Source organism: Nicotiana tabacum, chromosome 11 (assembly GCF_000715075.1).
Source record: "Nicotiana tabacum cultivar K326 chromosome 11, ASM71507v2, whole genome shotgun sequence".
In the NCBI taxonomy this organism is placed as follows: domain Eukaryota; kingdom Viridiplantae; phylum Streptophyta; class Magnoliopsida; order Solanales; family Solanaceae; genus Nicotiana; species Nicotiana tabacum.
In genome coordinates this window covers 142,128,247-142,138,106 of record NC_134090.1, presented here as the reverse complement: position 1 = coordinate 142,138,106, position 9,860 = coordinate 142,128,247, and the positions used below count along the sequence as shown (strand labels likewise).

General features: G+C 37.7%; 1 protein-coding gene across 1 annotated transcript; it reads right to left on the bottom strand.

The window, feature by feature from the left end:
- Positions 1-4,929: 4,929 nt before the first annotated feature.
- On the bottom strand, positions 4,930-9,134 carry LOC107815105 (E3 ubiquitin-protein ligase WAV3). The gene is made up of 2 exons (XM_016640625.2): positions 8,582-9,134; positions 4,930-7,281 (listed from the first exon to the last, which is right to left on the bottom strand). The coding sequence occupies exons 1-2, from the start codon at positions 8,813-8,815 to the stop codon at positions 5,341-5,343; spliced, it is 2,175 nt and encodes a 724-aa protein (XP_016496111.2). The 5' UTR covers positions 8,816-9,134; the 3' UTR covers positions 4,930-5,340.
- Positions 9,135-9,860: the final 726 nt, after the last annotated feature.

Genomic DNA, 9,860 nt, shown 5'->3' with positions numbered 1-9,860 from the left:
CACAGTTGAGAGATTTAAGGCTCGACTGGTGGTGAAAGGGTATACACAGCAAAAAGGAATAGACTACGAAGAGACTTTCTCGCCTGCTGTACGATTTACCTCAGTTCGCCTGGCTCTAGCTATTGTTGCAAGCCTGGATCTTGAATTACATCAGATGGATGTAAAGACTGTCTTTCTCAATGGAGAACTAGATGAATAAATCTATATGGAACAACCTGAGTGTTTCATTGAAAAGGGCCACAAACAAAAGGTTTGTAGACTTTTGAAGTCTATTTATGGCCTCAAACAATCTTCAAGGCAATGGTATATACGCTTTCAAAATGTTCTTATATCCAATGGTTTTACCATGATGGATGAATTCCATTGCGTTTATACAAAGAAATCAAGAAACAAGCTTGTGATTTTAACATTGTATGTAGATGACATACTTATAGCTGGAAATGATAAGGAGTTTATAACTGAGATAAAATCATGGTTATCATCCCAATTTGAGATGAAAGATATGGGTAAAGCTGCATATATTCTTGCACCTAAGATTGCAAGAGATCGTCCAAAGAAACTATTGTATCTCTCACAAGAGAATTACATTAGAAAAGTTCTTGAGCGATTTAATATGCAAAATAGTAGCCCAGTTGAAACTCCTATCAGTAAAGGCCATACCTTGGGAAGTCAGATGTGTCCTAAGACTCTTAAAGAGATAGAAAGAATGAGTCGAGTTCCTTATAGGAGCACAGTCGGAAGTCTAATGTATGCTATGGTATGCACTAGACCTGATATCTGTCAAGCAGTTGGCTTGGTAAGTAGATATCAGACCGACCCAGGTTTAGCACATTGACAAGTAGTAAAGAGGATCATGAGATATCTTAAGGGAACTGTTGATTATGCCCTTTGTTATCAAGGCGGCAAGGATCTGCGATTAGTTGGATACAGTGATGCTGACCATGGAGGAGATCTAGACGAGAGGAAGTCTACCTCAAGATATGTATTCTTACTCAGTGATGGGGCCATATCATGGAGTAGTAAGAAACAATCATATGTATCACTATCTACAATGGAAGCCGAATACGTGGCTCTCGCATCAGCAGCACAAGAAGTTGTTTGGTTGAAAAAGTTCTTGGAGCACTTGTTAGATATTGCTAAAAATACTGAACCAGTATTAGTCTACTGTGACAGTGAGGCTGCAATATCCTCCACCAAGGACCCAAAGTTTCATTGTAAAACCAAACATATAGATATCAAGTATAACTATGCGAGAGACATGGTTAGACGCAAGGTAGTGAATGTGAAGTATGTGTCTACAAAAGATATGTTAGCATATCCATTGACCAAGCCTTTGTCTAGAGATACATTTGTGAGACACACTAGGTCTCAAGGCTTGCGTAGACTCTGAGATACTTTATTTTGTTATTTATTTTCCCGTGTTCTCAAACTGATGTTCTTTGATTACCAATAAAGTTGATTTACATATATACATATTTTTATTGTTGAATGTTATGTACATTCATTGTTCATTTTTTATAAGTATATCGAGTAGACATGAGGTTGGCCTTCTCACACAAGAAACCACCTCCTTATCTTAGTGATGTGAGGAGATGAGACATGATTTTAAGCAAAATTATCATAAGGATAATTTGAGAGCTATTCGCTTAAAATTAGAATGTCGCTTAAACAATGACATAAGGTCATTAGGGTGAAAAATGTTCACCTAATCTACTTTGTGAGCCAGATGTGAGTTAAAAATGATATTGTAGATCAAAGAACTCAAATTTAGATACTTATGGCATCTAAATATCATTTGTACAACATTCTTTATGAGATAAAGACATACGCTCCTTGGGAAAAAGGAGAAAATGTTGTAGCACATGTTTCATACCATGTGTGCTAATGTCGACCAATTGGGTTAACATAGTCCATTCTCAAGTTATTGTTGTGTGAGACCCAAAGTTTTATGATGGCTCAAGATTTTGTACCCTTAGAGACTCTGATCAGAAACTTGAGACTTACTGTGATGTTAGCTATCTTAGTGTGTTTCCAAAAGACCATGGACACAGATTCGGTCTAGCGGAGCATAACTAGAAAAGCAGTCATACTAATGTTAAGGGAATCGTGAGAAGAGGAAGATCATTGATGGAATCTCATTTATTTGTATTCACTGGTGCACCAATTATAACTTATGCGTTATGATTGAGAATACAAGAAATAATGATATATGAGATTTTGAGACTATATCAAATGTGATTTACATGATCTAGGGTACTGCATACTTTATGATCTACTTGCAAGTTTGCGCTCGATGAGAGGCTATATACTCCTAACAGATGTATAGCACTTAGCTCTCACAGTATGTTGGTCACACGGTCTACTTCCCTGTATGAATAATTAAGGAGATGAGTTGAGAATATGTTTCTCAGGCTAGATGAGCATTCTCATTATGTGTGAGTAGGAGATGTAGGAAAATTGGGTCCATCCATAAGGGGTGCTTTAAGGCCCAATAGGGTTATTAGTTAACCCTAATATTCCCTATATAAGTACATTTAGTGTGTACATTAAAAAGACTCTCTGCAGTATTTTTCTACGCTCTTCTCTCTCAATTTCGGTTAGGGTTTAGACTGTGGAATTGGGGGTTGCTCCAACGCACTGTGACAACCACCGCCGACCAGTAATTCCAGCCACGGTTCATCTGTTTTCGCTTCCGCTTCACGAAGAACAAGTAAGTTCTCGTTTTATGATTTACGCGCTATCTAATGTGTTTAGATTAACGTGTTCCTTCAGGATCTTTAATATCTTCTTCTCCTTGGAAAATTCAATCTTGTTATCAATGCATACTCCCTCATCCCAAAACAACAGGGCACTCCCTCTACTTTCTAACCAGTGGCGGATGCATGTTTAACGAAGTGGTATCATGCAATATTGTTTCATCGGAAAATTCTGCTAAATATATATTATTAGTAGTGTGAAGAAGTGGATAAGTAGAAAAAATAATACCACTTAACACATATTGTCTCTTGGCGCTTCGGTTATGTACTTGATTTTGCTCTAAGAGGTCAAGTTCGAATCTCAACTAGCATGAGCCTCTGTGGTTAAAATTTTTGATTAAATAGAATTGAACTCACAATCATTTTTAACTTATGACTCAACAAAGCCAATAGATTAAGGCTATTTCTTGTTTAGAAGTATAATAATTAAAGTTATTTATTCCTATTCTTCTATAATTTTCGACACCGCTTACAAAATTTCTGCGTATGCCCATGTTTCTAACTTAACGAAGAAGAAGAGAATGAACCATTTGACCACTGAATCTAAATCATTATTTTGTCAGTTTCACAAAGTGGCCAAAACAACTAATTTTAAACTCTGTTATGAGGTCTAGCTGGTTCAACAGCATCATTTTCTTCTTTTATCAGTGTATTAATAATCTTTTTGCGTTTATTACTAAACTCAGCCAACGGAGAAAAAATATCTATTTCTTCGACATCTAATCTCGATTTTTTCTGATTATTCCTTGAATGTCTGTTGCTCTTGCCCGATATGCTGTTTCTGATACTATTTTCATCTCCAATTTCATCCCGTTTAATTTTGTTTTTCGTTCTTGCCATGATTGTTATGCACATTGGAGACAAAAAGTGTGCAAATAAGTAGAAAAAAATAACGCATAAACGTACATTGAACAACAAAAATTCAGAAAAATGAAAAAAAATTAGAGCTCCACACTTGTATATCTCTTCGAGTGTAAAAGGCTTAAAATCACACCGGAAAACAGTGAAACTTCAACAAATTACTTCTAGTCACTGCTTATCGTGATTATGATGTTAAATTTCATTCCAAACTTACATGATCTTGAAAAACCAGAATTTTTCTGTTAGAAAAAGGGAGAATCGCCAAAGAGAATAGCCGTTTAGGTTCTGTTTGGTTTGGAGCCAAAATTTGACCTTATTTATTACTATGTTTTAAGTTTGCCCCAGAAGTTTTTTGAAATTCAAAACGGCTCCCGACCAAACTTAGTAGGCGTTTGAACAAAAAATTATAATTTTTGAAAAGAAAAAAAATTGGTATCTGGATTTAAGTTGAAAAATGGTATTTGGAATTTGAAATTATTTGAACATGTATTTCACTTGAAAAAATGTTACAGTTTTGTTAGTGGGGAAAAAAGTTTTTTCTGAAAATTTTAAAAAGTGATTTTTGAAAAACTCATTTTCAAAAAATCTATAAAATTTCATGGGCAAACACATTTTAACCCCCCCCCCCCCCCCGCCAGTTAGCATTTTCTTGAGCAAAAAAAGTAAATAAAAATTAAATAGGGGGTTCAAAATCTGAAATAAAGTCTTATGGGACTCGGCCAACAAAATTTTCCTACTTTGTCCAGTAGCTTTTCACCTTCTTTTTTTCCCCTTCCTTATAGACCATGCAGTCAGCAGTCTCACAGATGTAACTTATCTTCTACAAGGGAGAATCAAGTTCAAAATAAAAGTTACCCCTTTTTCCCCACCCCACAGCAATGTGAAAAGGAATTAAAATAAGACATAAAAGCATGAAAAGACCTTTTCATGTTTATTCTTTGACCCTAAATAGACAAGATGGGATTGCTCTAGTGATTCCAACCAAGACGTTGTGAGTTCGAGTCACCCCAAGAGCAAGGTGGGGAGTTTTTGAAGAGAGAGATGCCAAGATTCTATTGGAAACAACCTCTCTACCACAGAACAAAGATAAGGTCTGCGTATACACTATCCACCCCAATCTCCACTGGTGGGATTATATTGGATTGTTGTTGTTGTTGTCGTCTTTGACCCTAAACTAGATGAACAATTTAATTCATGAAGTCAATCACTGCTGATTCTATTTTCATTTTTCAACTGCCTTTTGCAAAACTGCAAAAGCTTCTTGAATGAAATTTAAAAGAAAAGGCAAGCAGAGGGAATAATCAAGAAAGTCAAGGGAAAGAATCACTTTGCAGGATTTTATACATAAATGACAGTTCTCTGAGTAAATCCCACAGTTACAAACTTATAACCTTTAATCCAGAGATATATGACATCTCACATTATATACATCACCCCCAACAACATGAAGTCAAAAAACACCCAAAAAAAAGGACAAAAATGAAGTCACAAGAATCTAACTAGTCTGCCCTTACATACCATTTCCCAAAACTATATTGCACGTTTCACCGATTCCCTTTGGCCGAAGTTTATTCCTTTACAAGCATAGACATCAATATACGGATATTCAAAAACTTCTCATCCTTCCTTTTACTCCACTCCACACCGAAGGCTATTAGTAATAGAAAGAGGAAGGACTTAAAGAGCAGCAGAAGTGACATCTTCGGTTTTGGTTATGTAACTGTTACCTAGGCTTTGGTTGTGATGCAAATGACCACCCTGGCCGAACATGTCTTTGAGCTGAAGGGCTTCCGAGTAATGTAGCCTGAGAGCGAGTTACCATATCGACCATGGAAGGGGTTTGGTACGCTTGGACAAGACTTGAACCGTCTGTAGAGTCACCTCGTGTTGTTGCTCTCTGCCACGAGTGTGAGCTCAGCCCTGATAAGATATATGCCCTTCCTGATGCTTCGTATACATGTCTGCTTGCCATCCTCTCCTGCATCTCCTTGAGCTCAGCATCAAGCGCGACACAAAGCCGATCATGAGATTTAGCAGACTCTGACTCTGACAACAACCTTCTGCAGTTCTCGAGGATGGAAGTCGCGCCAACCAGGTCTCCTTTCTCAGCAGCTGCTCGTGCTTGTGCCATTGCCTCAGCTGCTTGGAGCCTGTTCTGCTGCCTGTCCACTTCAATCAAAACACTCTCTTGTCCAGCCTTTTCAGGTCTCTTGATCGTAAGATCTTCACTTCTGACGGAAACCTTTTCTTTTGTGAAAGGATCCACATATACACACTTAACCTTTAACAATGATGTTTCTGCACAAGAAGATTCAGTGGGGATATTGATCGAAACCAGGAAATCTCGTTCTTCATCAGCATATAAATCCCCAACATCAATTGTTCCCATGCGTCCGCCAGACATTAAGCGGTTTGGATAGCTTCCTGCCTTTAAAGAGCTAAGGTAGACATCCGGGTGAAGACACTCAATGCTTACCTGAAGCTCCTTCACTACAACACTGAGAAGGCCTCCAATGCATTGAGCAAAAGCGTCTTGTATGACGCCTTCTGTCTCAATAAAAGAAAATGTTCCTCCTGAAATCTCTGATATCGAATGCATTGATGAAGCATCATGATCGGCACCAAACCCAAAAGCATGTACCGGTATTTTAATCCCTGAACTATTTCCACCATGAATGGACAAAGGCAGAAGCAACTTGTAGTTAGGTTGCTGCCGACTACTACCAGAATTACTACTGACTGTATATGTATCTTGACCATCAGACAACAGTATTATACTAGCAACTGCATTCTTTCCCCTACGATCTTCCATTATCTTGGCACCCTTTCTCAGGCCTTCAGCAATATTTGTCCCTCCATTTGCAACTAGGGAGTTTACGGCTTGCAGTGCTTGCTGCCATCCTGTTTCGGACATCCTACGAAGAGGGAAGAGGCGGCGAGCCGTCGAAGAGAAGGCAATTACTGCCAGCCTATCATTGGGACCAAGATTCTGTATCACAAAACCCATAGCCCGTTTTAGTAGTGCAAGTTTAGTGCCAGCCATACTTCCACTGATGTCAAGAACGGTGACAAGGTCAACAGAGGCACGAGGCGTTTGGGAAACCTGGGACAAATTTACCTGGTTTCCACTTGGATCTTGTGCTGAAACTGAACCAGGAGCCTTCAGCTGGACTAACACAGTGAAGTTATCTGAAGCACTAGACCCTGAGATTGCCAGAACCTCTGGGTAATTTTCAATCTTCACTTTCCTGTTGCCACAACCATTTATCGAACTGTTATCTGAAGCACTTTCCTCAGTAGAGTTGAGTTGATTACCCAAAGATTCATCATCATCAAAGACGGCTGGCTCAGGAGCCTGAAATAATGGGGAAATATGCCGATTGGCAGTTGGGCGGGTTGTCGGTAAACGACGTATTACAGTCATTAGTGCATTATTTTGGGGCCATTCGACAGGATTGACTCTAGCCCTCCCAATGGGAGGATCCAGGCTGGGACACTGCAGAGGAATTTCTTTCCATTTGGCCCTACAAACTGGGCAAACTTGATTTCCATGTTTTACATTTGAAGCAATACACTGGAAGTGAAATGAATGTGAACATTCAGCAGTGAATATCGCATGACCGTCCCCTCTCTTCATTGAAGCCAAACATATCGAGCATGTTTTCTGAAAGTACAAAACGAACTGGTCAGGTGACTAAAGGAATAACAAACCAATTTGATTGAAATATGATGCATCTAAGAAAAGGTTCCATCTAAACAAATGAATTTAAGCCAGCAGATGGACCATATCAGTCAAATACCAATACTGAAGACTGACAGTTGAAGAAAGGGAACTTTCGTTTTCTTCTGCAGTCAATCAACTGACCAAAAATAGGAAATCTCACGGCTAAGTCAATGATCCAAGATAGAACATAGAGGAAGAAACAGAAGATTTAGCAGAAAAAGATAAATCAAACGGCTTTCAATTGGAAAGATCAAATTGTGCAATAACAAATAAATATGTACCAGGCATAATTTGTGATCAAGATAATGATGGAAGAGTAAGTAAATAAAACAAACATCGAAACTCAAAGAAGTTAAGAACAAGAGGTCATGTTGGTGACAAACACACAAATACGAATACATGTTTACAAAATAAAGAATTTTCAACAAACGCTGCTGAAAAAGTTGTTTCCTCTCTAAAGTGATGAAAAGAACAAAGCTTAAATCGCCTGAACGAGTAAAGATGACAATGGTCCTGAAAAGAACTATTGTGGCTAATAACAGAACAAACGTTTGGATGTGATCTACTTTGCTCTCTACTTCAAAAGCAAGAAGAGTTTAAAAACAAAAATGAGAACTGATTCTCGAGTCAGTAATTTCAAACAATTTGCATAAACATATAGCAACAGCAGAAGCAGAAATTAAACAATAGACTAAACCATTGCAAATTCAAACTTCAATGGAATAATAACAAAATTATCACCAAATAACTAGAGGTGTAAAAGTTTCGGAGTTTTCCACCCATTTCATTCCCCTTTAGTAGTTCCTTTCCCACCAAACACTTCATATATTGATGAAAGACCCAAATTTTCTTTTTCTTTTTCTGATGACGGTGGTGTCCAGTCCATCCCAATTCTTCCTCAGAGTACCTGCTACCTCTGCTAGCACATGTACCGAGTAAATCTGCCCACCCAGAAAGAAATCACCTAATGTTTTCTCTTTGCCTCTAGAGGAATTTCAATCCAGAACTAACGTTCTCTTCCGACTTCATTGACCACTAGGCCACAACCGTGAATCCTAATGCTAACTTGCTAATTCGTGTTTTCCTCACCAAACAAACACTAGTATTAGAAATTTTCTTCATTAAAACCTCTTTTTCCAAGCTCACAGCTTTCCTCAGCTACAATCACTAGTATAGCCATACAAAAGATAAAGGAAAAAAAAAGAAGGAATTATTTAAAAAAAAAAAAAGGAAAACAAACCTTAGAAGATCTACTTAAGCTCTTCGACAGCTTTAACCCATGTGACCTTGGAGTCGCCGGAGCAATGTCCCAATCAGCCATCGCCGGCGACAAAAGGGCGGCGCCGGAATTTCTTTCTGACTCAGAAACTGTTGAACTGCCACTGTCATCATTATCATCCACTGTTCCTTTGGGAATATAAGCACAAAGATTCAAACCAAGAGCCAATTTCACTTTCCCCCATTTACTTACCATTTTGAAACGAAACTACTAAAACCCCTTATCAGAAATTCAAGAATCAGCTCTTTTTAATATGGGGTTTCACCAAAAGAAACAAAAAAGGTCTCCTTTTTCACTGCTAAAACAAAAAAGGCCCCTTTACCATTTGCTTACCATTCTTGAAAAAAAAATAAGTGTTTGTTTTGTTTGTATTGTGTTCTTTAGGTGGCCATATGTGAAATTGGGAAATGAAAGAGTAAAGGAAGGAGGAGGAGTAATATGGAGATTAATAAGGTGATTGCTGAGAGTGGAGTAGGACCACAGAGCTGACCTGTTTGGCTGTTTGTTTGTATCTTTTGTAGATTTGTGTGTGGTTGGTCTTTTTGACTTTTGGTTTATTGATATTTGTAAAAAGTACCTCCTAAAAGATACCACACCACTAGACTCTAGTATTCCTCTCCCTTTGTAAAATCTTTGTTGCATCTATCTCCACACCACACCACCCCCAAAAAAAAATTATTTTTTACCTTTTTTTTTTCAATTTCAAATTTCTGTTTTTTCGTTTTTCTGCATCACCCACCCTCACCCCGTAAAAGTTTTTGTTTTACTTTTTTTATAATTTTAAATTTCTGTTTTTTTTTTTTCATTTTTCTGCCCTCCCTTGCCTCCCCCTCCCTCCCCTCCCCCACCCCAACCCCCAAAATATTTTTTAAATATATTTTCCAGTTTTAGTTTTTTTATTTGTTGGCTTAAAGATTCAAAATTTTACAAGTTCCAAAGTTATGAGTTCGGAGGTTTATGTGTTTGGACGTTTACGGGTTTATAAATTATAAAGTTTACGGGTTCGAAAGTTTAGCGGTTCGAAAGTTTGTGAAATTGTGGGTTCGAAAGGTTGTTGGTTTGAAAGTTTATGGCTTCATGTTTATTATATCTAAATTATTTATAAATGCTCTTGAGAAGTCAATGAATAATATTACTACTTGTTTTCCAAGAAAATATTTTCTGTTATACCAAACACACCCTAAATTGTTTAAATTTTGGAAAAATGATATTGTATAATTGCGCGTGACAAGGCGGGATA

Coding starts and splice junctions, on each gene's coding strand:
- LOC107815105 (XM_016640625.2), bottom strand. CDS start 8,815: ATGGTAAGTAAATGGGGGAAAGTGAAATTGGCTCTTGGTTTGAATCTT. Junction 7,282..8,581: donor GCTTAAGTAGATCTTCTAAG/GTTTGTTTTCCT, acceptor TTGTACTTTCAG/AAAACATGCTCGATATGTTT.